At 43.0% G+C, this 26,952-nt stretch overlaps 1 protein-coding gene across 2 annotated transcripts; it reads right to left on the bottom strand.

The window, feature by feature from the left end:
• Positions 1 to 663: 663 nt before the first annotated feature.
• On the bottom strand, positions 664 to 26,952 carry abl2 (c-abl oncogene 2, non-receptor tyrosine kinase). Of its 2 annotated transcripts, none has more exons than XM_038715914.1 (11): positions 26,181 to 26,952; positions 14,109 to 14,273; positions 10,619 to 10,914; positions 10,166 to 10,438; positions 9,820 to 9,904; positions 9,421 to 9,598; positions 9,094 to 9,278; positions 8,835 to 8,987; positions 8,534 to 8,623; positions 7,955 to 8,137; positions 664 to 6,166 (listed from the first exon to the last, which is right to left on the bottom strand). In XM_038715914.1, the coding sequence occupies exons 1-11, from the start codon at positions 26,395 to 26,397 to the stop codon at positions 4,320 to 4,322; spliced, it is 3,672 nt and encodes a 1,223-aa protein (XP_038571842.1). In that variant the 5' UTR covers positions 26,398 to 26,952; the 3' UTR covers positions 664 to 4,319. The 2 variants fall into 2 exon arrangements, with proteins under 2 accessions (XP_038571842.1, XP_038571843.1); XM_038715915.1 differs by lacking the exon at positions 26,181 to 26,952 and adding an exon at positions 14,577 to 14,781.

The raw sequence follows: 26,952 nt of genomic DNA, 5'->3' as shown, positions 1-26,952 counted from the left end.
GTCACGGGCTGGATGCTGGATGCTGCTGCTGCTGAACATGATGATGGTGATGGTGCGCCCCACATAAGGGATGTTACAACCATAACTATATGGTAGAAGAAGGATTCATATTCTTGAATTGCGTAAAAGTAGCAATGTCTCACCGAAATACTATTTTACAAGTCCTACATTCAAAGTCTAACTTAGTACAGAAGTATTAGCAACAAAATGGACATGAAGCATCAAAACTAAAAGTACTGTGCAGAATGGCTTCTATTATTATATAACTGGATCATCAATTTTAATGCATAAACATGTAAGCAGTACTTTAAGTCTATATTGTAAAGCAAAAACCTCGTAGCCGACCCAAGCCTGAGCCCTAACTTAAGAAAGGGTTTCTAGCTATATGACAGTAATCACTGTCGAGATATGGCCAGATGAGGAGTCTACCTGAATTTATGTTTATTCCAGGGCAAAGCAACAGATGAAGAGGTGTGAAGATGTCCTGTAAACATTTAAAGTTTGCACTTCCTTATTTTTCTTACATTTCTTACACAAGACATGTTAGCAGTGTGCTTACCAAAGAGGCTAACGTGCCTTTGCTCTTGAGCCACCCACTCTCATTTTATTAATTGTTTAAAATTGATTCGTTTTTGGAAGCAGATGAACAACCAAAAACAAAAGTATTCATCGATATCTTTATTATTTACAATAGGCTTAACACTGATAAGCAAAACTTCACAGTAATATAACGTGAGCTTTAAATAAAAAAAACAAAACAAAAACACAAAATATATATTTTGTACAATAAAAAAGTTAATGTTAACATCTCTGCCATTTTTCATCCCTGTGTAGATTCACATATTTCATTATTGTGTGTGTTGGTTTACATTGCACTCATACAATTGAAGAAGTGGCCTTTGGTATAATGATGTGTACACATGATGTTCTCCAGAGCTGCTCTCCGAAACAGGCAGACGGGAGTAATAAAATAACAGTATATAAATGTAGGCAACATAAAGAAAGACAATGCAGATGACAGATAATGAGAATGAGCAGAAATTTATGGTCAAATATTAAACAGCATCAGTCCAGATATCATATTTGACGAAAAAACATTGGTACCAAATCAATTCATTGACACTGCTATGATTTACTTTATGTTTTATTTCTTTAAAAAAACCCCAGTCCAGACTAGAAATGCATTTGATTCTGGGAGGTTACATTTTTTCTTAAACTCTCTGATACCTGGTATCAGGGAAGCCTGCTCGACAGAGACGCACTAAAAATCAACAGAAACTTACAGACTGAGGAGCTGGTACTTGGAAATAACAAAGAGACATTTTGTAGACAAAACTTTTGATCTGGTGTGATTATGACACAACGGAGCAGCTTGGGTTTAGTGCAGCAGACTCATTTTAGGGCTGAACAATTCATTTCATCTAAATTGCATTATGGCCTACTGCTATTTTCAAATCGCAGGATGCGCAATATTTGTTAAAGGTGATATGTGTATCAAAAAACATTTTTAATGAAATACTGTCATGCTGCAGATATGTCCTAGCCTAGACATCATATTCTACAGGCTTAAGAAAACATCTTTGTTTGGTACAGATCCCCGCAAAAATCACACATTGAATGTTTTTCAATGAAAATGACAATAATGATGTAAAAATCATCATTACACTTAGTATCGCAAATCATATCGCAATTACAATATCAGTTAAAATGATTGCAATTAGATCAAAATCATTCAGCCCCAACTCATGTGTCCTTTGTTAGAGAGGAAACGTAACCAGATGTGGCTGCACTAACAGTGTTAATAGCCACTAATTAACGGTCGTAGTAACTGAGTATCTATGTGCATAATCTTAATAGACAAAGTGCACCTTTCGGTTTCAAGTTTGCATCTGACCATTAGCCTCCAAATGACAGAAATGCATGATGTAGCGATTTCCTTATCACAATCTCATGGAAATAAAACACATCAACGATGAACTTTTAACATAACCATACCTGTGAGTTCTTGAAGTGATAGTGTACTGTACATAAATTATTTGTTCACAAAAAGGCACCAAGAATCATGAAAAACTAAAACAAAAAGATGGCATTTTCCATGTTATATGAAACTCACAGTTAATAGAAATAAATCATCAGTTTCCCCCAAGGATTCGGTTTTGGCAAGATATGGGACAATTATACTGACACACATTAACATGAAATGATGATATGAAATGCACCACAAAACAAGTGTCATTAACAGGCATTTTGAAAGTGTTACGGACCTGCAGTGTTTAGAGATTAGACGTAGTATACGTATGCAACATGTGTCAATGAACCATTGTGTCTGAGGCCTTATCCAGTGTACGTTAAGATGTGACCCAAAGAAAATAAAAAATAAAAATCTGTGGGTTGTGTGTGCACGCTGTACACAGTTGTGTTTGTGCTACAAAAACAGCAGCTGTTTCTGGACTTAAATTTTTATTGTGACCAAAATTAAAAATATGGGACAATAAAAAGTAATAAATTAAAAGAAAATGGCACCTTAAGAAATTAAAGAGTCATGCAGATGAACATTCGACCGGTTTCAGAACAGAAGAATAATACATTCATAAAGCAGATATTCAGATCTGGGTGGATGAGTCGCAGTCATTGCTCTTTATGCTGTAACCACACATAAATCTTTTGTTTCCTGGATATGAAATAAATCAAATATTTACATAACTTTTCTCTCAAAATAGGTCTGTGCTTTTAATAAAAAAAAAAAAAAACAGGAATAATTTAAAATTCAAGTTCATACATAGACATTCTAAAAAGCATTTTTCTTTGAACCAAATAATGTACAAATCGCTCATGTGCTGAAGACATACTGCAGTTTGTTGTGTTGAGAGATCAGTACGGTGTGATTACTGTGAAGTAGGTCTCTGCATTTCGCAGTGTTCATACATTGAAGAATTTTAGGCACTGAGGCCACGACAAGGCTACAGGGAATCCAGCACTGTCCAACAGGAAGGACACTTATAGAAACACTGTCCCAATTCACCTGCTCGTGCGCTACCCTGTGCTCTTCCCCTCTCCTCACCTCCACTCTCTTATGCTCCATCAGACAAGGAAGAAATGTAGTGTGCAGGGATAACTGGACATAAATAATGAAATGCTTTAGGGGACTGGGGATATTCCCCATTTATGTGGCACTGTGTAGAGGTGTGAATATCAGTCACATCACTGAAGCAGAGACAATGCTGTGCATATGATAAGACACCCCACATTCATTCATTAAGTTTTACTATGGTGGGGAATAAACAAAATAAATTCATATAAATCTTGTCTTTTTTTAGATTTGATAAGCCTGTATTTGGTATTACTGAAATGCAAACTTAACGTTTCATTTGAGCTTATTTACACACTTGTCAAATGCACACAACTTTCAATGATAAGTGATCCCTTTAGTCTTTCTCAACGGTCTCGTCTTGTGTGGACATGTGGGAATGTCAGCGTCAAAACAGTTGATTATTCTCTATAAGATTATTCACAAAAACAAGGCTTTAATCTGATACCAGCAAAAACAGTTTTGGGGAGATTTATAATTTTAGCCCATCTCTACTTAAAAACACTGTCAGTTGCAAGCTATGATATGAAATAAAAATAAGAACAAAACTCTCCACACAAAATGAAAGTGTCAAATTGAGACCCCAAAACCTTTAATCATACTGAATCCTGATGTTGTTTTCAATCCTTTAGAATACAATGGCTTTAAAAAAATGGCTTATGGTCACTCAGTTCCCCAGACACTGAGCAAAATACTCTACTGTGAAACACAGTACATCCAACTGATGATTCACGCATTTGTTCGAGCTTAGTCAGTGAAAACAGTTGTCTAGTATTCTCAGTAAGGCTGGACACAACCACCACCATTCTCACTGAGTAGACAGACTGACAGATACGCAGAGTGAGCTTAGACTTACTTACTTACTTACCTACTCTCTGGGCTGGCTACACACAGCTGATACACTCGACATTCATTTAGCAAAGAGGCCTTTATCGCAGCCATATGGCGACGTGGGGCTTAACGATTCATGGTGGGACTCAAACCACATTTAGTTTGGTATAAACATTTCTCAATATGTACAGGTCAGAGCAAAATTAGTGTCCACACTGGCATTTTATGAAACAGTTGTTTGTAAACAATGAAAAGCATTTTGTAGTGATTTCTCTGAGGTACTTAAGAGATTCTTCTCATTTCGTCCCCCAAAAAGCTGTCAATAGAACCAGAAACATCAAAAAGGGAATAAAAGCGATCTGTCCGGGTAGTTAAGAGGTGACAATTGGAGTCACAGTGGCTACCTCTGTACAACGTCACTAATCTCTTTAATACAGCTGTGCAGGTTGTCCAGTACAGTATTGGGCCCCGCACTGCTCAGCCCTCCACCTCCTGAGGATGAGGCCCTCAGTTCCTGCAGGCTGAGTTCCAGCTTCCCCACTGCCTCTCGGAAGGCAAATTTGTTCCTCATCTGAGGGATGCAGTCCACATAACCTGAGCAGTAGTCTAGCAGCTGGTGGCCAGCGTCCAGCACCTGGCTGCTGGTGGGGCTGTCCGAGCTGGCGTGCAGGGCGCTGCTCAGGCACTCGACACACTCCAGCAGGGCCTCACGACTAACCCGCTCCAGGGGGACCCTCTCCGCTTGCTGCCTGGTTCGCCGAAGTGCCACTTTGGAACCGGAAGATGTTGCTGTGTGTGAGGAGGGGGCAGCGGTGGTGGCGGCTCCGTTGGCCATTTTGGTGGGAGTCGTGTTGGTGGTGGCAGAGCAAGACGAGGAAAAGAAGGAGGATGATGCAGGAGGCACTTGCGGTGGTGGCACTGACGGTCTGCCCGTCGTCGCTCCTCCTCCTGACATTCTCCCTGACCTGTGCCCTTTTAAAGTGTCTCCGTTTACTTCCACAGGTGCCCCTCCTACCTGCTCCTCCCCGTCGCTGCTGTAGGAGTGTTGCAGGCTGCGCAGAGTGGGAGGGGGAGGAGGAGCACACTTGGGTTTCACAAGTCGCGGCCTGTCACGGTCTGCTTGGTGCTCAGATAGTAGTTTGAAGCGGTTCCCCTGAGAGTCTAGCCCTACCAGGTGCACGTCAGCTGGGCTATGCTTCAGCGTGGGGGAGATCAGGACTGGAACTTTGTGGTTGTGAGTTGGTACACCTGCTGCAGCTGAGGAAGCACTTGAACTAGAAGTCTTAGAGGGAGATGACCAACTCTGCTGCCTATCCAGTCCTCCCCCACTCTCCTCTCTACTCTCCCTGACCCGAGACAGACTGTCCGATTCCCCCACCTCCCCCCCAACCCCGGGCGCCCTCACCCCTACTGCAGTGCCCCGGGGAAGTAGCTTGGCTTTGGGCCTTTCCCTGATCTGTGCGGTCCCCTCGTCCATCCTCCTCAGCAGAGTTTCTGAGGGCCGTGCGGCCCCGTTCTCTGGCTGGGAAGTTGTGGAGGCAGTCCTCTCTAGAGGGGGTTTTGCACTGCGGTTCCTGGGTAATGTCAGAGCCATGCGCTCCAGGTCTGGAAGCCCAGCAGACATTGAGGAGGTAGAATTGGACCTAGGGAAGGGTTTAGGCCCTCCAGCTATATTTCCACCCTCCTCTGAAGAGGCTGTCTTTCCAGTCCGCAGCCCCAGGGTCTTTTTGATGAGTCTAGGGGTGAAAAAACCAGCCAATCCACCCCAACTGCTGCCACTCGTCACCTGTGAACTAAGGCCCCCAACAGAGTGTTTCTGTCCAAAAGCTGCCCCACAGCAGCGTGACTGACTCTGGACAGGTTCACCTTGGGAGTGGGAGTGAGAGGGAGAGGCAGAGAAGCCACCGAGACTGTCCGACTGGGGTAGGGGAGGGGGAGCGCTGAAATCTGCAGTAGGCTCGTATTTCTTGTGAGGCTGTGTTTCCATCTCCCGGAAAGAACTGCTCCTCTTCGGTGGCGTCGGGAGGTTCTGTTGGAGTTGAGAGGATGGCGAGGAGGAAGAGGAGGAAGATTTCTTCTTTATGAAGGAGCTAAAGAAGCCAGTCTTGCGGTCTCGTGTAAATGTGCCCATATCCTGTACATCCTCTAAAAGGCTGCCAGGAGATTTATCACGTGGTTGCTGTTTTCTGGGCAGAGCCGGGGAGCTGCCTGATCGGCTATCCCCTCCAAACAAAGAAGCAGCCCAGCCTAGAAGGAGAAGAGAGGACTGGATTAAAACAATACAACAAAGCTGGGCTGAACTCAGCAGGAAGAAATCTATTATTTGTTTAAAGGTTGCATAATAGCTTGCAAGAAACAGGTAATGAAGAATACCGCTCTCAAAATGCTTGCATATACATTAATGTCACTGATGCAATCAGACAACTGTGTGTTCCTTCTCTCTCTCTCTGAAAGCTGTTCTTTCCTCCTCGGGGACTCATGAGTAAGGAAAAAGCATTTCAGAAAAAGGAAAGGAGTGTTTTGAGGCCAATGAGACCAGTCATCCACATGTACACACTAATTCAATGATTTACAAGTTGCTCCTGTAAAAGATGGAATGATGGATACACTTCTAGGACTTGATAAAACATGCCCAAAAGAAACTACCCCACCCTTGTTTCTAGGACAGTTGTTGTGTAACTTTGCTCAAAGAGGAAAATACATTTTCCAGAGTTCTACAAAGGTTATGTGAAGTAAATAAAGGCACTGATAGTTCTCTCTCATGCACAGTATTCTTTCCATGGCAACGTTTTCTCTTTATCATTTGCATGCAAATATAAATGCATACAAACAATACATATAAAAAACACACCAGCCATGAACATAAAGTAAAAAGATTCTTACTTGTATTAACCTTTGTGGTTCATTATTATCAAATGTGCCCTTGATGTTTTTGTCTTGCCTTGGGCTTTATGACATTGTGAAATATGCTTCATGTTCAAATAACTTCTTTTATTCGATTTATGACTTGATGAAAGCTGCTGTGCACTGTATGTTCACGGACCAAAACACAAATGCTAAACAAAATGGACACAGTGGAAGAAGGCAGACCAAGACAAAAACAGGGACAGACTGTCTTCTTTAAACATCAGATAAACACACACGAAACAACATTTTATTTTCAATATAAAACAAATATATAAGCAATAACTTAAACAAGACAAGACAAACATACAATATTATGGAGATTTAATATTAGAGTTAGCAAAAATGAATACATGATGTGTTAGGATATGGCAATAATATTAAGGCTTCAAAAAGGATCAAAGAGAATATAAAGAAGCTCTTTCCATCACAGATAAATATTTTCATATATATATATATCTCTCTCACACGTTTATAATGCTTGAGGAAACTGAAATCCTTTCACGTAAATGCTAAAATGTTTATTTATATACTGTGCATAGAACTAGTGGGATAGGAAGATCTCAATAAAACTAGTAAAGACAGGATAAGTATTCAATCAACATGACAGATGTTGACTCAGTTACTACGATCGTATATTCTTTGAGATAATGGAGAATTGAATGTAGTGGCAGTTTAACACAATAGTATTTTCTCTCCATTATCTCTATATGCTGTTGGTAAAGATGGCAGTGGACAGTGTTTTTACTAATATTTAAATATTTTTTAATTGGTGTTGGATGTCAGGGATATTAGCAGTGGAGTTTCCTGGCTGAATAAAGAACTTTGAACCTTAGAAATCCAATACTGTATACTAAAATTAAAAAAAAGTGCTGACACAGATGTAATTCTAAGCCAATGTATAGGGACCATGTCAGGCTGTGCTTGCAGAACTGCCTGGATGTTCGACCGGATGCCAGACAGATGCTGGCACCAGTGGTTAGTTGTTGAGGAAAATAACGGCCCTTCTTCTCAGACGGCGGGCTTGGCGTCGCTGCAGACTCTGTGAATTGGTGCCCTCTGGTATACCTGCAGTATCATAATGTGGTGCATCTGACTGGTTGGTAGAAAGGTAGGCATGTCTGGTTGTACCTGAGTGACTGTGCGTGCTGTGGTCGGACCGTCCGTCGAGTCCACCCTCAATGTTTTCCTTGTTTTCTGTGTGCTTGTGAAGTGTGCGAGATTTGGAAGGCAACAGAGGCATGTCGTGACTGAAAGAGTGCAGCGGTCCACAGTGACCAGAGGAGGCCGTCTTACAGAGCTCCTCTGCTACCTCTGCAATGTACAAAAAAGAAATGACTTGATCAGAAGCCAGTCACAATCCAAGTATAAACCAACATACATATATTTGTTGACTAAATAAACCAACCTTCATTTACATGACAATGTTTTTCATTAAATAATTTGCCAAATCCTTGCAGTAATTGGTCAGGTATAAACTTTTCTCTCTTTTTGTTTTCAAATTTTACACATCGATATCTTCTACTCTTACTACCCATATTTTATACACTTTGCTGCTCCAATGACACGATTTCTTAACAGGGATTAGTAAAGTTTTGTCTGACTGAATCAGATGGGCAGCACAGCTGAGCTTAATAAAAGTGAGCCTTATGAAAGGGATCGAGTTTGCCTGTTCAGCTTGTTCAGTGCAGATATTTTAGAAGCTTGTACCTTCAGAGATGCTGGAGTCGTGGAACATAGTTTCGAAGGCTTGGTGGATCTCTGCAAACGAAGGCCTGTCCATTGGGCTCCACTGCCAGCCTGGTAGTGAGAGAATCAAAATATCCTTCAATTCCAGACTATATTTAGTCTTTTTTTTTTTTCAAATGACTTACATGAATTGTGACATGACACCTACAAACTCTTAACGCAAGTTCTTCGATCATATGCCGTCAACCTCTAATCATGTCTTCCACTGGAGTGCAACCACTTGCTGAATAAGTAAGAGGTAGGTAAAATAGTTACTACTCACATGCTCTCATGAGTTCATAGACTTTGGGTGGGCATCCCTCAGGCTGTTCCATGCGGTAACCTTTCTCCAGGAGGTCATACACCTGAGACAGATCGATGCCCGGGTATGGAGACATACCATAGGTTGCAATTTCCCACAACAGCACCCCGAATGCTGTGAGGAAGACATTTAAGAATTAGACATTAGCACATTGGAAATAAGCTACAAGGGAGAACATGTTTATGTGTGTAGTATGAATGTATGCACATTTATTGCTCACCCCAGACATCAGACTTGATAGAGAAAGTGTTGTATGCAAGGCTCTCTGGTGCAGTCCATTTAATGGGGAACTTGGCCCCAGCATGGGCAGTGTAGGTGTCACCAGTCATCAACCTGCTCAGGCCGAAGTCTGCAACCTTCACGACATGATTCTCCCCAACGAGGCAGTTCCTCGCTGCAAGGTCTCTGAGAGAGGCATAAAGAAGCAAGTACAAGAGGGGGAATCAAGGTGGGAAAGGTGAGAAATTTAACTACTTTGATATATGAGGTGGACAAATATGCAAGGCATGCACACACACACACATAAACACCTCAAAAATCCCCTTACCTGTGTATGAAGTTCTTCTTTTCCAGGTATTCCATGGCAGAGGAGATCTGTGTGGCCATGTACAGCAGCACCACAGCATTCACCTCCTCCTTGTCACAATCTCTCAGGTAGTCCAGCAAGTTTCCGTGTGGCATGTACTCTGTCACGATGTAGAACGGAGGCTCCAGTGTACACACACCTGTGGGAGAGGCCACAGTTAGAATAAAGACGCCACTAACCACTAAGAGAGAGTGTGTCTGCCAACGCCGGCTCAATAGTCATTTCAGGAGGTTCAAATGTATTGAAATAAATAACATGTGAAAATTGGTTTGGTTTTGAAGAGGCACAATAACTTTTTAGTACATCAAACGAAAACAAAAGGTTCACCAACAAAATACAATGAGTGGTAAAAATACAGACCTAGAAGCTGAACGAGGTTTGGGTGTTTAACTTCCTTCATAACTGCTGCCTCTTTCAGAAATTCTTCAACTTCCATGGTGTCCTCCTGTCATTGTAGGAAAAAAAAGAAAAGACAGAGGGATTTTATCAATGGGTTGGATAGACATAGTAGAACGGAACATTTAACACACAATACCTAAAGTGACAATCTTGTGTAATACCAAAGTCTACCTTCAGGTGGTGATCTAAAACCACTGTTTTGCCCCATGAAGCACACATACAAAGGTGCTGAGGTAATAACCATCGCAAACTGGATTTACAATTCAGCTGTCAGTGAAATAAAATAATAGCAAGAGGGCCTTCTTACCTTGAGTGTTTTGACAGCCACAGTGAGGTTGTACTTTTTCCAAACTCCCACGTACACCTCCCCATACTGGCCTCCTCCCAGCTTGTGCTTCATGGTGATGTCTGTGCGCTCCATCTCCCACTTGTCATGGATGGGTGACACGCCGTACACTGTGGGCTTGTTACATTTGGGCGCTGGGTAGTGCAGGGTGGTGACCAGGCCATCGGCTACGGTTGAGTGGTGGTGGACCAGCTCGGCCAGGGTGGCAAAACGGCTCTCAGACGTCACATACACCTGGTGGGGAGAAGAAGGGAGGGTGAGGCATGGAGTTGGGTGAAGACAAAGAAAAAGAGGAAAGGATGAAGAGAAGGACAGAGTTAATAAACCAGACAATTAAATATGAAGCATTCTTCCATTTTTCTGGAATGTCTCTAAAAACAAAACAAAAAAACAAACACTTGTAATACACTCTACCTTTGCATCAGAGGCTGTGTTGATCCGGTAATGGTAGACTCTCCCCTCATAGCGGAGAGATATTGACAGTTGTCCGGGGCTGCTCTCGCTTTCCCGGACCAGAAAACTCCCATTGATGAGGGATGAGAGCAGGTACTCTGCGGCGCTGCGTGACACGGGCCCATGGTACCAGCTATGCTTCTCCAGACTGTTTACCGGCGTGATGTAGTTGGAGGGAACCCAGCCTTGGCCGTTCTTGGAGCGCACTTCACTCCACTCTCCATTCTGGTTGTAGCCAAGTACTCGCAGCTTCTCACCTGGACATGGGAGGGGCAGCTTGTAAGATTTGATCTAATGGTGATATAATCAGCAGCAACATGAACTGGTGGTTAGAAAGATTAACATGGTAAACGAGTCACATGTTCCTGGTTTTTAATCTCACTCATACGCACCCTTTAAAAAGAAACTACAGCTAATCAGTACTTTACTAAACTTGCAAGCCATTTTGACAAAATACTTGAAATTTAAATTAATTTTAAGAAAAGGTGCTATTGTTTCATGATTAAATATCTTACACTGACTGTAGGATGTCACTTTCTTTCACAACATAGAATGAAATTTCAGGTCACAGAGTTGGTCATTTGGCCTTAATAACAGGTCACATACAGGATGAATGGAGTCATGATACGACTCGTTGAAACTACATCAAAAGATATGAAACAATGATAGGGTTGGGTGAACTGCCTAGCCGTCATACAGGGCTAGGCAAAACCAAGCATGTAGCAACTTGGTCTGTCTGTCTCTGACGTAAGTGCAGGAGACATGAGGGAACACAGTGGCTTATATGCTGGAGATTGGAGGAGGGAAGGATCCATCGGTACAACAAAGAACACTGAATGAAGCCGCTTGTTGATGAAGGATAGGATACAGAAAAAGGGAAGACGAAAGATAAGGAAGAGGGTAGTGATTGGTGAGCCATGGTCTGGCAGAAAGCAGACGCTCAGTACTAAGCCCCAGGAGGGAGGAGGAAGTCACAGTCTACCTACCTCTGCACTTCCACCACACATTTGCTACACTTCCTTTTCTACCTCTCGACAGCAGTCTTTATCCCCCCCTCCACTCAGATGCAAAGCTTTACACACAAAGCATCCCTTAAATCCTTGAATTCTTTCAGCAGCTCTGATGACTACATGGTATGTCACCCTTTAGCAGAAAAAAACAAGCCATTTTCTGGTAAAATAACGCAAGGGGCTGCATTGGTGTGGGGCGTATTGCCTCAGATACCTGTGAGACAGTGAAATTTGATCCAGGTAGATAAACAGATTTATGCACTTAAAGGCTTATCAGATGCCAAAACACTGCACAGCGGTTTATAATACTCACGGACAGGATTTTGCAATTCTGGTAAGTTATCACAGCAGCAATTATTTGATCTTTTGTGGTAAGGTAAGCAACAGAAATATACCGCTCAAATTACCACGTTATCCACCAGGAATGTGCACCTCATTTATGACTACGGTATTTCACGCAGGGCCAGAGTCAACTGCAAAATGACATTCAACCTAAGGAGCTATACTAAGTCGAGTCAGTAAGACAGTTATGCCCAATTAACATATAACCACTAACCAGAGCTGCCAGGTCTAGCTCTTAATAAGAAACACTATGCTAGCAATCCACTGAACTACATTAAAGAGAGATGGTTATCCGCATCCAACTACCACCAATCTATCAGTCTCCTCTGTGTCTGTCTTCTGTGCATGCAAGTTTTGTGAAAGTGGAAACATTGACTGCCTCCCTGCCTCACACTGGGAGCAATGTGTGCCTGAAGCGGGACTCTGGTCTGGCCTAGCCTGGTTTGGCCTGGCACCGAGGAGAGGCCCAGACATGGGCATGTCCCATGCCACCCTGTGATCAGCCTCCGCCTGCTGTCCACCATCCACCTGTTATTATTACAGTCAAACGTATTCCATATTAACGCAGCATTAGAGGCATGCTGGGGTGTTTCCAAAGACCGGGACAGATAGGAAAAGTGCAGAGGATCCTGGGAGCGCACATGTTCTTGCATGTGGGCAGGAATCTCAGATTCACTCCATGAGTCAGGGTCTAAACATCATTTCCATCCCAGGCAGCTGCAGTAGAAGTCCTAAAACTATGGATAATGAACACACTCTGCCACGTTTAATGCTGTGGATCAGTTGGGGACACAAGCCTGGCTGTCTCTGGATAACATTATGAGGATATTTTAAGCTCATTACTCAGGGGAAAGCTGGTTGACTGGTTAGCTGCTGCTGGTTGAGAGCGCGGAGGTTGTCATTGAAGAAAGAGTGTGTCTAATGAAGAGAGGAGCAAGAAATAAGACAATGAGTGAACCACAGTGGAAGCACCTGTGCTATTTTAATCATCCTGTCAGCACAGGCTTCAGATAACATCCTCTCTTTACAAGCTCTAATATTAATTTTCAACCTCTGGACTGGTGGATAATAAAGTATAAAAACACTTGGCTCACAGGTGGTGTAAAATGATTAGGAGTATAGTGTGAAAGAGGGATGTGGGGTGACAAAGAAAGCTATACGCTTTGGGTCAGATACCTGCTGATGTTGAAACAGGGTGAAATTACAGACAGGTGGGTACGCTCTTTTGACACACCTCATTCCTGTGGCATAGCTACACTTTTAGAAAACATTCTTTATAGGAGTTGCTGACTTTCCAATCAATGGCACTGCCTTGACGATTTTAGCAGGGACATTTTACTACATGTAAGGAAATACCTCTATTCTGTTTCAACCAAGCGGCAACCTTCAGGGCTGAAAAATGACCCAATGCACAAGTGATAAACACTGCAGTACATCTAATTGCTCCTTGAGGTTTTTGGTCTCTATAGCTAATTTCCCCTCTTTGTAATTTACCCTGTGCAGGGGTGAATTTTTATGTAACTTACCAGTTTAAATAATATTAAAGCTTAAAGTTATGCATAATTAAGGAGGTGGCTGATGGGAGCGACAGGGCTGGCTGCTAGGTGGTTCAATAACCAGGCTTCATTCAGACTAACTCAGCTCTATCTCTTTTCCCAGTGAGTTTGAAGCCAGAGTCAGACGCTGCCAAGATCGCGACAGCCGGTGCCACCGGAAGCCACCCACACCTCTTCAGAAACCTATGGCTGACGTCACGGACACGGTGTCCATGTTTTATACAGTCTATCTTTCCAACAAATGTCAGCAGTGTGGAAGGCGTGACTGAGAACAATCGATTTAATGTTCTCAACCACACCTTTTCATGCCACACTGTTGACTCTAGAGGAGTAACATCACGTAGCTAAGTAACAACCTTCAGTGATGATGCATGGAAAGAGTATACAGGAGGACAGGTCTTTCAAGTCTTTTTTCAGCACACTGTGAAATCAGAATTTGAAGTTGTGAAGCTGTTAATAGGCAAACAACATATGCATAATCAGTTACTGCAATGATTGACAGTGAATCAGAGAAAAAAGTGACAGTACCACGCCATTGTTTACCTTTAGTGATGCTGAGCGTGTTGTCTCCGCTGGCGACAAAGTCATAAAGTGCAACAAAGAGGTTAGGGTCGCTCTCGGCCGCCCCCAGCAGGTTCTCCTTGGAGCTCCAGCGCACCGCCTCCGTCAGCGCTGCCGTGTCCAGGCCGAACGGCCGGTGGAGAGCTTCTGGAGGGAGATGAAGAGCAAGGGTTAGGGAGAGAGAAGATGAACTATGAGACTAGAAAACAAACAAAACAAAATTGGCACGGGGGAAAAAATCATATCCACAATCAAGAAGGTGCAGTCTACAGTAAAACCAATTTAAACCCTTAACAATAAGCTGTTTTGTGTCTTGTAATCATAAAAAGCTGTCCTACTCCAATACTGTCTAGAGGCAAAAGTACTTGGGTAGCAGGGTAGCCAAGTGTAAGACTGATGTCCCAAAAATAATTGGTACAGAATGAATTGCCCGTATTCCTAATCCTCTACCTGTCTGTCCAGATGGTTTCCCCTGCCTGAACCCTGTGTGGAGATGACGGCCGCTCAGAGCCGTCCACTCTTCCTCAAAGCTGCTGCTTGCCTGCAGACACCTCAAAAGCATTACGTTGACCAATCCACTCTCTGGAGAGCACGGTTATCACTTGCAGCGTACAGAGGCCCGCTGTGTCTCCTCTGAGCGAGGTAAGATTTGATGTGTGAGAGTTTTTGTGTATACACACAGAGAGCAAGAAGGAGGAGCTACAAAACTGGGATAGGACAGATTCTCCCTCTACACAAGATGCAGTAATTACCATACGTAACCCACTCATCCGCACAATGATCAAGTAGTACATGCGTAGCTAACACTCACTACACTCGACAGCTGCTGGCAAAGTCACTGCGTGTCTGGACAGCTGCTGAGCGAGTGGGAGAGGAGGGTGGAGAAATAGAGGGACAAAGAATGGAGAACAAGTACTTTCATGTTAAGCAACCTTAAAGCTAAAAAGCTATTACATAACATGGTTTTCCTTGCCTCAAAATGAGGTGGAAGCAGCAACTCAAACATTAGTGTTAGCATGAGTGTTCCTTAAAATATTTGTTTATAATGTTAAACATAAACATTGTCTTTAGCAGATGCACGACACCTAAAGTATCTACTCTGCCTGTAGGAAACACTAGCTGCAATCTTACAACACTATTAGTAAAATAAATTAAATACATATTAACTTGCTTAAATTGTACACACAATTTAATGTAAACCAAAACAGCCTTGCAACGTTCGTTTACCTCCATGGTCATTTTGGGGATTGTAGTTTATGGTACAATTATATAGGATTGCATTATTCTCAGTTTATAATTTGTCCATGTGAGAAAACATTGAGATACAACAGGGAGGGAAACCAATAAAACCCTGCAAAATGATGGCAAGACCATAAACAGTAGTCTTCTAGCTGTATTATTTGACTTGGATATGTACAGTCCAAAATTAAAAAGTGGTTTGGCAGGGACCTACATTAGCACAGACAAGTTGTTATTTCTTTAAATTGTTGTCTTGAATCCTATGTGTTTTATTTTAGTTAAAATGTAACTAAATAGTTCATGTGAATGGTTAATGGCTAAGAAAAAGAAAATCATATGGGTTTGATTTGGAATTTTAACAGGAAAAGACAACACGAGACACGTGAGGACAGCTAATGGTTAACTTCTGGTTTCCAACATCTGCCATCACTTCAAGCTACCACCTACACGTTCAAGAAAAACTTCAATGAAGAAACTACTTGATTCATAACAGCTTCTAGCAGTTGTACTATATTCTGTTCACTGTCAGACCAAACAAATTACGCTCTCTTGTAAGGATTATAAATTGTGTTTTAAGTCACAAGCCTTATTTAAGTAAAGCACATCATTTGTTATATTGTCTTTTCACCTCGAAACAGCATGGACTGATTCTGTGGTTGTTGTAAATTTGCCTTTTTAAAAGAATGAATGAACATGAAAAACATGTAGTGTAGATACAGTTGTTAAAGGTTACGCATTATTGTCTTCTTTTTCATTTCTTTATATGTATAACAACTGTAAACTTTCTGTAAAAAACAGAAACAAATTTAATTTAATACAATATCAAGATGTTTAATATCATTTGATGATGCAGATACAGATCACACACCGCTCTGAAGCTAACATTTCTTTCAGATTTAGTATTTAATTTGAGAATGAACACAAACTTGAGAAATGTTAGATGCTTGACAACTTTTGATCATCAGACCATAAGGAGTAAGTCAGTGAGGTTTTTACTAAGCGTCGCAGACACTAGCCAATTTCTCAATAGACCAGTTTAGATTGGTCAAAGTATTGAGTGTCACTGTTCTAATCTTGCGAGGTTGGCAGAAACTCATCAACAAATTAAACATTTTAAATTGTTAGTCTAATCTACACCATGTGGCAGGCACATGCCATGATGCATGCAGATGAGAGCAGAGAGATTTGAACAGAGAGTATATACACTCAATATCTTTCTCCTCTCTGCCTAACAATTTATCTCTGTATTGTCCAGTCTGTCCACATCTACACAGAAGGCTTGCCCACCTTTGTTCTGGACCAGCATGCATTGAAGCGCGGCACTGGCAGTGACCTGGCTCAGCCACAGCTCCCAGTACATCTTCTGCCCTGGTGTGGTCAGCCACCAGTCCTGGTATCCAAAGAAACTTTACGGTTTTCTCAATCCGCTGTGCTGACTCTGAACTGTTGTTTTAAAGCTTGACTGTGTCTATGTCAGACAATGGAGACTGAAAAGCAGAACTTAAAAAAAGGCTAAGCAGCACGAGTTACTTATTTTAACCATCTCCTTCGCTGTGGGAGAACAAATGCTGTACGCAAAGCAATGGGACAGAGATTGAGACCCCCCAGACAAAGTATTTACCCACGCTGTCCTTGAATCAAACCGCCTAAACTTCTGAGGTTGCAGTAGTAACTAGCAGCCTCCTGCTGGGAACTCCCTACCAGCTTTGATGTGGGCTAGGGTAGTCAAGATTTCCAAGGTCCATCTGGAGAGCACAGACATCCATGACTGATGTTCTTTGCTGTTTAATGCACTGTAAGTGATGGCAAAACGTGGCAGAGAGGAAGAAATGCGTGTGGTAAAGAAAGGGGACATGTATATACAGAGGTTGGGGGGTAGGGCAAGCATGGTATGGAGGAAAGTTGAGCCGAATGTGACGTGTGCGCATGTGTGAGTATATGTGTGGTGTGGGAATGTGTGAGGCCTGGAGCAGACGGCTGGTCTTGTTCCCCTTGGTGGGGTGGTGGTGGGGGGGACTGGCTACTGACCCACACTTTTCTTCTGTGTGTGTGTGTGTGTGTGTGTGTGTGTGTGTGTGTGTGTAAATGTGTGCAAGTGTGCGTGTGTGTAAATGCATGCGTGCTCGTGCGTAAATGTGCATGACTGCAACTGCTGTAGCCTGGCTGAGCCAACTGTCAGAGCTGGTCCTCTTACACAGCTACATATCACATCGCTCTTCTCAGGAATGTTTTTAATGAAATGGTGATATTATGCCATACATATTTGTCAAAGGTCTCGATTTGAGGAATTACATCAATTCCAGTCATCCCAGACAAACAGTAAGAAACAAAAAGAAACTCAACTACATTTAGTCAAGTATTTCAAGGCTCAAATCGAACACCCTAATTACATCAAATTGTTTTCATAGCATGTTCCAGTTTCATTAACTTGATCATACGATTGTATTTCTTAAATTGCTTCTAAATCCTTCGTTTGCCTGACAAAAAGCAAGATGCCGTTCCACTTGGCCGAGCTCAAACCTCATGTGCTGAAATGTTTGACTGAGGAAGCAGTTGGTCTGCGTGGGGTATGTCGTGTGCCCGTCCGGGTGCCTCAGTGTGCGTGTGCTGTGAAGTGTGGCACATGTGCGTTCTCAAGAAACTACGGCTTTGTGTTGAGCGGAGAAGAGAGGGTATCTGCAAATCTGAGGGGCATGCCAAGCCTGCGCCCCCTAAGACAGCTGGGACAGAGGTGACCCTTGCCCTAAGGCACATATAACATGTAGACACACATCAATGGTGAGACTATCTCCTTGACTGTCCTGCAGCACTGCTGCTTCCCCTGCAGCTGTTTGAATGAGAGTTTGTGCCTCCATGTGTTTATAAAACTTTCACTTCACCAACCTGCCACCTTCTGCCAAAGTATACAACACAATAAATCCACTTACACACTCTAATCAAAAACAATACAGATTTTATCTGAAGCTCCAGGACCAGCGAGGTAAGGGTGTATTTTTAGCTGCTGTAGAACAAAACATAGCATCATGACATCCAGAAATAACTCTGATGGGTTTATAGTGATGGTGGTGCGGCGATAGATGGCTGTCTGCCTGCAGGAAGCCCTTACAAAAACTTGAGACAATGCTGCGGATGAGACACATATACACAACACATTACATAAGCTTATAGGACAAGCCAGCTCAGACCCTGTTTTAGACTCAGAGACAGAAATGGTGAAGAATAGGGGAGAGTCATATATATCCACTGGCTGGAGATCTATTGAATGTTGTAATCTGGTGATAGAATTTATTTGCCTAAAAATATTTACTAAAGATTACATTAGAGTGGAGATTTGAGCCACGGCAAGAAATTTCAAAGTTGGGGAAAGGCGAGGACTCAAGTCAAGTCAGGTTTCTTAACATAGCCCCAAATCACTCAATGTCTGTTGGCATCACAACATGTACAGCATCAGACACCCTCTAACCCTCTCTCTCTCTCTCTCTCTCACATACACACACGTTAATCGAAAATAAATTTAATAAGCAACTATTTAGATATAAAAAGATGATTGAGAAGGTGACCGCTCCAGGTTCTCAAATGTCTCAAATGTTCTGTGTTTCTCTGTTTCATATCTTTGTAAACTGAGTATCTCTGGGTTTCGGACTGTTAGTTGACAAAACACGAAACTTGAAAACTTTCAAAAAACACCATATTTTTTGTCATACTGCACATTGCTGTAGCTCCTCTTTTCACCCTGTGTGTTGAACGCTTCATTTTAGCTATGGGGTGATACATCTCGTCTCTAAATAATCATTGTTAGGAGTTGCACATGCGCAGTTCTTAGTTAAGGACTACTAGCCAATCAGAAGCAGAGAAGGGCGGTGACGTCACAGGGATGAAAGGGAAGCGGCTGGACTACAAACAAGCTGTTTTCAAGCAGTTCAGAGCAGAGTTTTCTGTGAGAGATGGGAACTCCCTTTGGGCTGGACTTTGGGCTTTTTCACTTTGCAGACCTGTTACACGCAATAATATAACTCAATAAAGGACAGGGAAAAAGCCAGAAAGTATAATACCACCTCTTTAAAGCTTTTAATAAAGTATTTCTATAATCAAACTTTTCAGTATTACCACCAAGCCATGATAAATATAGTGTATGTTGAAAATGTAGTATTTTGGCAGAATTATCACTTCCTTATTTGTGAGAGGCATTTTTAATTTTATGAGTAAATGTTTAGTGATTTCTCAATAACGATTAATCAGTACTGGAAGTCATGGAGTCATAAAAGAATTATGAACAATCCATCTACAAGCTTGAGAAGCGGCAGAGAATCCATGGCTGGAGAGGATAGTCAGTTGTTGCTCATGAGGACTGGACAAAGGACAATAGCCTCATTAATACTACATCACAAGTGTGTGTGTGTGTGTGTGTGTATATGTACTCTGGCTAAAGAAGATATTTCCTTGTTTATGAGGACTAGAAATGTAATGTGTGAAAAACACTTCTGCTTTCGGACGGTGTATACTTTATAGCCTGTACGCACATGTCTTGTACCCACAGTTTACGCATGTCCACTCAATCTCAGTCAGATTCCCATATCTCCCTCAATCAGACCTCCTGCCTTTAACACATCCTGGTGTCACAAACCTCTCTGAATAAGTAATTACACTCTCACACACAGGCCACTGTCTGCAACACCTGTGAATGTTCTGTATTCAGCTCTTTCTGTACGGCCAACATGTCTGCAGACTAAATGGAAATACACCAATTGGGGAGTGGACAAGCACCAGTCAGGGCCCGAGGGCCAGCGGGTCATCCTGGAATGGAGAAGAATGGAGCCCTAACACACAGCTCGCCCTGCCCTGCCCCTCTCAGGGCTTGTTATGGGTTAATAATGGGCTCTAAGTGCTTCCTTTTAGGGGTGCTGTAACAAAGCTAAGTGCTACTTTATGTGAAAACAGAGAGGATGAGTGGCATATGATGACTTGAACCAAACTCCTCATCCACACTGGAGTGGTGTGACACACGCGTGCGCACACACACACACACACACACACACACACACACACACACACACGTTTGGTGCAGAATACGGTGTGTCTGTGCTTAAAAATATCATTTAGTCCTTGTAAAAACTAAAAAAAAGCAAGAACGTGCCTTTGGATTGTTAACAAGTATTTCTACTTTAGCCTTGCTCAATCCCCAAGTCAAAAAGAAAGCATGTTTTTTTCTGTACACTGAATGGAAATGTTAGGCTGATATGACTACAGTAGACGTAAGAGCACTGACCTCACAGCAGATCTGCCCGCTCTTGTCCAACACATCATGCGATGTAGGTGGATGATGTAAAATGTCTGGCTGAGGTGTGTTTATACAACACACTCCTTGATGCCCCCTGCTTGCCTTTCTTCTCTGCACTTACGGTTTACAGAAGAATCCGGGAACTAATCTTGATGTCTGAACAGCTAATCTGTCGGTGGTATGGTTAAGATGTGCTAGGGTGTACTTATAAGCTGCTTTACGACTCAGTTTAATGAAACTGACCGGAGTCCTAAAGACCTTACTTCAACTGTGCTCTTACTCAGAGACAGACAGCTGAGACGCCTCTGGCTGCCAAACCAGCCCAGTGGAGTATCCGCATTCAGTGTATGTGTGCCATACCTCACTTGGTTTCTCTACTCATCTTACACATACATATTCAAGCGAGATTAACTGCATTATTTACCGAATGTAGTGATAGCGCATAACATGAGAGTGAAGTAGCAGAGTTATTAATTATTTGAAAGGAATTAACCATTTGAAAGGAATTACAGACTAAAAGTCCTGTAAAACAGACAGCTTTAGCGGTCTCTCTCAGAATAATCACATGCATCAGACGGGAGGACAGCAGTGCCACAGGGTGCCCAGATTAAGGTTTTCTGACTGGTCAGCTGGTGGGCGATTACACTGAAGGAGTAGCGCTGGATAATCCTCAGAAAGAGCTGCGCCACATTACAACCTCACTGACAAGGACAGACAGAAAGAGAGAGAGGGACAGAGTGCGAGTGTGTATATGCATGAGCATGCATGTGTGGGTTTTGTGCAAGTGTGCGTTTGCAGCCAAGTCTCAGCCTGCAACCCAAAAGATAAGCAGCAGTGATAATGCCAGCAACGGAGGACTGATTCTGGAAGAGAATCAATGCTTAACAGGCTTGGCAAAGGAACTGCCCCCCTTTCCTACCACATATCTAAATTTTTCACTGCTGCGCCATTGCAGCTTATAAGTGAAAATTGCGATTTAACCAGGAGCTACTACAACAATTTGGCAAGACCCCCTCCACAAAGTTTAAAACATTTGGTGTTTTTAAGCTGACAGATGCAAGGGCTGGTTTCACCATCTGCACAGCCAACCGCTCACTGTTCTGATTAATCCGCACTCTTTAATGATATAAACTGCAGAGCGCCGAGGCCAAGGAATAAAGACTAGGACTGTGGTTTGGGAACTACAGAAGGTTGACTAGTAGCAGATGCAAAGACTCAAGCCTGCAACTGGGAGTTTGGGTACAAAAGCATGCAATCACAAGGACACAAAAACTTGGAGAACCCCCCCCCCCCCCCCCCCAAAACCTCAGCTTTTAAACTTTATAAAACTCTCTGGTTAAATTTCTTAAAATATGATTACAAGCAAATTAGATAACTCTCTGAATCTCTGTGTTTTCAGTGCGATAACATAGTCTTATTATATTATTAGAGACTATGGTTCATTCTGTTGTGAAGCATTACGAATTAGTGGGCATTTTACTCATTTTAAATGGCACAGCCCTCCTCAGATAGATCTGGGATTGAGGCCCTTCGCAAAAGCCAGGTTTCAATGGAGACAAGGGTTTCAGACAGGCAGAGCTGGCCAACTGCAGGGACTAGTAGCAGGGCTCAGGCTGGGGGACAGAGAGGCTTGGCAGTCAGTTGTAGTACAGGGCGGGTTTGGGATGAGGACGAAGGCACAGAGTGACATAAATTATGTATCACACAACCATTATAGAGTGCGCAATAGTACATGCAGTCTTCAGACATGAACCACATTTGATTGTGTTAAAATGAGCTGCACAGAAAACAGTCTATGCTTCTACAAACATGTCCACACTGTGAGACAATCGGCTAGACTGATCAGTTTTGCCCTAATTTCCAACCCTTTTCACCAGGAGGAGGTGTGGCCATGGCTCCTCCTAGTGGTTAATGGCCGTCATTAAGGCTGACTAACTAGATTTTAATCAACAAATTATCTTTACCCCAGGATATTATCTTTTAAAGCCTATTAAAATCTCACCCATAGCCACTGAAGCGCCTGAAACTTGATTTTTTTTTTCACCACAAAAATATTGCCGTGGCTGCTGTGTGACTTATCCGGGTTGTTTAGCACAGAGAGTCAAAGGAAAAGTGGATTTAACTCTAATCTAATTTCACCCGTGATGCAAATCAGCTTAGGTCCTTGGATCCTGTATCCAGGCAGCTCTCTTCTCCTCTGGGTAGCTTTAATAGTGCTGCACTTCAGTACAGCTGGCTCAACATTCACTATCACTACTGCTGCCAAAAGATATTCCAATCCATTCATCTGCCCCAATTTCTATGATCTGTTTAGAGTAAAAATAGATTAGCATATCACTTTGTTGATTCTATCAAAAGAACCTTCAGAAGTATGCTACCAGCTCTTTACACAGCAAATGCACAAAATCAGGCCAACCAATTTTCTACAAGCAAAATATACGTTTCTTTTCAGAAAGGCAAACTGTTAAGACGTGAAAGTGAAAAATATCAAAAAGAAATCAACTGTAGTGCAACCTTGCAATGACCTCATTAACAAGGCCAATTCTTCAGCAGAATCTCACCCTTGTGTCAGTTGAAAGGACTCTCCCCTCTGCAGTGTGTGTATCAGATGAACCCACTGCAGAGACAGAGATCTTTGAACTACTGACAAGGCTAAAGGGGTGGAACCATCAATATTTTGCAGCCACTGATTCACCAATACTGCACTTCAACCAATACTCACAGAGGTGGCTGTCTGGCCAGATCCCTTTGAATGAGCACGGAGGTAGTCTACTCCCTGTCCGTCCTTGTTTAGCTCAGTGTTTTCTAGCTGGCCTGTCTGTCTGTCTGGTGGGGTAAACACTGTCTTGCCGGGAGACAGAAATGCTGAATTAGTGATGAGCTGGAGGAGAATGGCTGCACACCTGAGCAGGGGGACAGAAGTTGACTCACCTTGTCTAAAGTGTGAAAAGAGGAAGTGAGCCCAAAGCTAAAAAATGCACTACTACTGAGGAGAGAGATATGAAGGGAAAGGGAAGGTTGAGGCCACTAGGCAAGGAATATTAACAGCCAATTTACACCAATGGCCTTTAGACTCTTGTTTGTCCCCCTAAAGTGACTCAGTGGTTTCAGGCATACTGATAGAAACTCTAGAGGAAGCATGAGCACATATGATACTCACTGATTGGAAAGGCAGGCAGCGGCACACAGGCATGAATTCAACAGACAAAAACACATTTTTCATAGACTGGCACCTTTCAGTTACATCCCAAGATGGCATCATTTAGCCTCAGAAGTATGCTAGACTGTTATTATGAAGCTGGATTAATGAAACCACTTCAACATGTTGATCTGTGATAGCTTTCAGTAGAAAAGACTCTGAAGCTATTCTGCCTATTTAAAGACAAACACTAATAGACACTAAAGCACACATTGAATTCAATCTGCTCAATCTGAAACCAACACCTCGTCCCGCTGGTTGATTCACAGCTATACTATGGATCTGTTCTTGTACTTCCTCTTACTGCTGTGGTGCTTCAGCTTTGCTGTATGGGAATCTTATCTTAACTTCCTCTTGACAAGACCTGGTCACATGAAGTCATTGTCAAATCAACTGAAATGAAATCTACCCACCCGATCAATTCAATCATCACTACTGCTGAACACATGAATATATATTTAATGTATTACACCATACATTATACAAAAATAACATTCTGATTAAACTAAATTAGCATCAATTTGGGCATGTAACTAAAACATAACTGATGATGATGAACACTGACTTCCTGATAATCAAAATAGCCTCCTTAAAAAAGTCCAAATTTCACCCACAACGGCATGCTGCATCATTATCACACAAATAAGACTTCAAGAGAAAAGGAACTTTGATAGCTGGTGGAAGACTGAGTGCAAAGTCCGAAGCTTCCTCACTTAAGAGTCTTTGTTCTATTATTGTGTGCTTTGAAGAGCAGCAGTCTCTCGGGTGAGTGGCTGTGTGACTGCATCCTGGCTGCTATAAAAAGGCCACTCCTGCCCTGACATTGGAGAGAACAAAACAGTGCAGACACTGAGCAATGCTGCACTTAGTAGGTCTGTCTGTCTGTGTGTGCACTTCAAGCTGGGGAGGGTTACTTTTGAGATGTGCCAGTCAGGAATTGAAAATGTGTTCCATTCCACACGCTCGCACCCTCCGTGTGTCCTTGCTCACTGCAATGGCGTGAGGAACTTGGGTCTGGGACATCAGTGGAAACTTGGAGGGTTATGCCAGAAGTTTTACCTCTATGACGCACATGTTAAATGACCTTCCACTGGAGGACACATCCGAGTGAGAACTGCAGGTAGACAGACATCAAACATCCCACCAAGTATACATCCAGAGTATACAAGCAGTTCGAGCACAGGATGTCACAAACACAGAGAGAGAGATGTAAGGGTAAATCATGTGCGGATGCTTTCTTGACTGCTTTGTAAACACTTTGTTATGTTAAGAGGCCCCATATGAATAAAATGCATAATAATTATGATGGTAATATTATGCAAGCCAACTATTAGGCATCCTGTCATCACCATTACAAGCCCATATCAGCCACTGAGAGACACTGCCTAAGGGGAGAAAGTTGGGAAGAAGGAGGCTGGCCACTGGTTACTGTTGGGCTATTTCTCCATGACTCACAGAGCAGATAACAATATTAATGTCTATCCATTGCAGAGGCAGAAACATGGGTGATTGGAGACACTGCCACACCTCTGTTTTGTAGCCGTCTTTTTTATATAACTGTTATCCATTGTTCCTGTAATACACAGTTACCTAATGACTTTGCTAATCACGTGAGAGTATATATGTTAGGGTATTAAAATATAAATCACATGAGAGTAGCTTAAAAATTTGATGTTTGCATGAGTTTAATCACATAATGACAGATGGTGACTTAAATAATTCACACAGATATCCCACTGGATCAAACTGTGCAGCTTGCTGAGTGTGTTGGAACAGTATACATTATCAGACAGAGGATGTAAGTGAGCATGTGAAACCCACTAGGTATTGTAATGTGAGCCTGTGGTGGCTGCTATAGGGAGTTAATGGGGTGGAATTGCTCCTGAACCTCCGGAGGCAATAATCACTGTTTACCAAAACAAGTTTCACACAGAAAGGCCTTGGAGGAAGGCATAACTAGTCTAACCTCAAGTCATGACCCTCAGACTGAGCACACACGACTCTTCCTCTTTTCAAAAACACTGTCTCTCCTTTGGGGATCACATGCAGCACATACATTATGCTCCAACATTTTTCAGTTATTCAGTTATCCGTCTTCTGAATAAACGGCGTTCTGTCTGTCTATACACAGACAATGGACAAATTAACACGCACACTGTGTAAAATGGATGAGACATGGAAAGCTAAGGCTGTTTGGCATGGCTATTTCCGCTAACGCGTCGTTGTCAAACTAGCAAGGACTCAGCTAGCAAATCAGCAGCAACACATATCAAAATAAAAAACGGGGCACCTTCATCGTCACCCACACCTCTTTTATGAACTTGGGTTTTGTCTTTACCTGAATGCTGTGTGAATATATTGATCCCTGGGTCGGGCACGTTGACTGCAGCAGCCCTGCCTGGCGGTGTCCCGGTGCTACTGCCGGGTTCTCGGGGTCTCCTCCCGGCGCCGCTCCCCCGGTTCACCTTCCCTTGTTGCGGTTGGGACGCGTGGGGCTGTGGTGGCTGGAGTCCGGTCGATGTGCCCTCACCGACGCGGCCTACCTGCTGTCCCATCCTTGTAGTTTGGCGTAAGGACGTTTGGGACGAAGCGAGCAAACCCCCTGCGCACCTCTGGTTCACATTCCCCCAAGCTGGAGCGGCCTGGCCCGAATAGTCTTCCTCAATCCCCTCCCCGCTCTTCTTCTCCGAGCTAACGTTGACTAGCCCGTATTAGCGCGCTTGGCTAGCCTGTTAGCTACCGTTAGCAGCTATCAGTGGAAACCCACCCACCCTGTCTTTAAGAATAAATTCGCAACCCCGGCGTGTGACAGCGATTATCTCTTTTCCGGTGATCCAGATGGTATCCGAGCAGGTATGAACGGTATCCAGCAATTGAGATTCGTTCAAATCTTGAGCTTTTCAGGATCGTTTTGCCGTGGTCTGGCCGCTACGCGCCCCCTCTGACGCCGCCATCTTTACCGCAGAATAGAAGATGTGTTGCACAAGGCGGGGGTTCGCCGCGATCCCCTGTCACCGTGATCCTCCACCTCTCCAGCAGCAACACAAACCGGGTCCCAACAATTCCCGAGCACTGGTTCCAGCGGGCGGGGGGAGCGATTGTGGGATGTC

This window comes from Micropterus salmoides, unplaced genomic scaffold (assembly GCF_014851395.1).
Source record: "Micropterus salmoides isolate LMB-PRFRI ecotype aquatic unplaced genomic scaffold, ASM1485139v1 Ms_hic_scaffold_13, whole genome shotgun sequence".
Lineage (NCBI taxonomy): Eukaryota > Metazoa > Chordata > Actinopteri > Centrarchiformes > Centrarchidae > Micropterus > Micropterus salmoides.
Note: the sequence above shows the minus strand (reverse complement) of the source record. Positions and strands in the feature narration are given on the sequence as shown.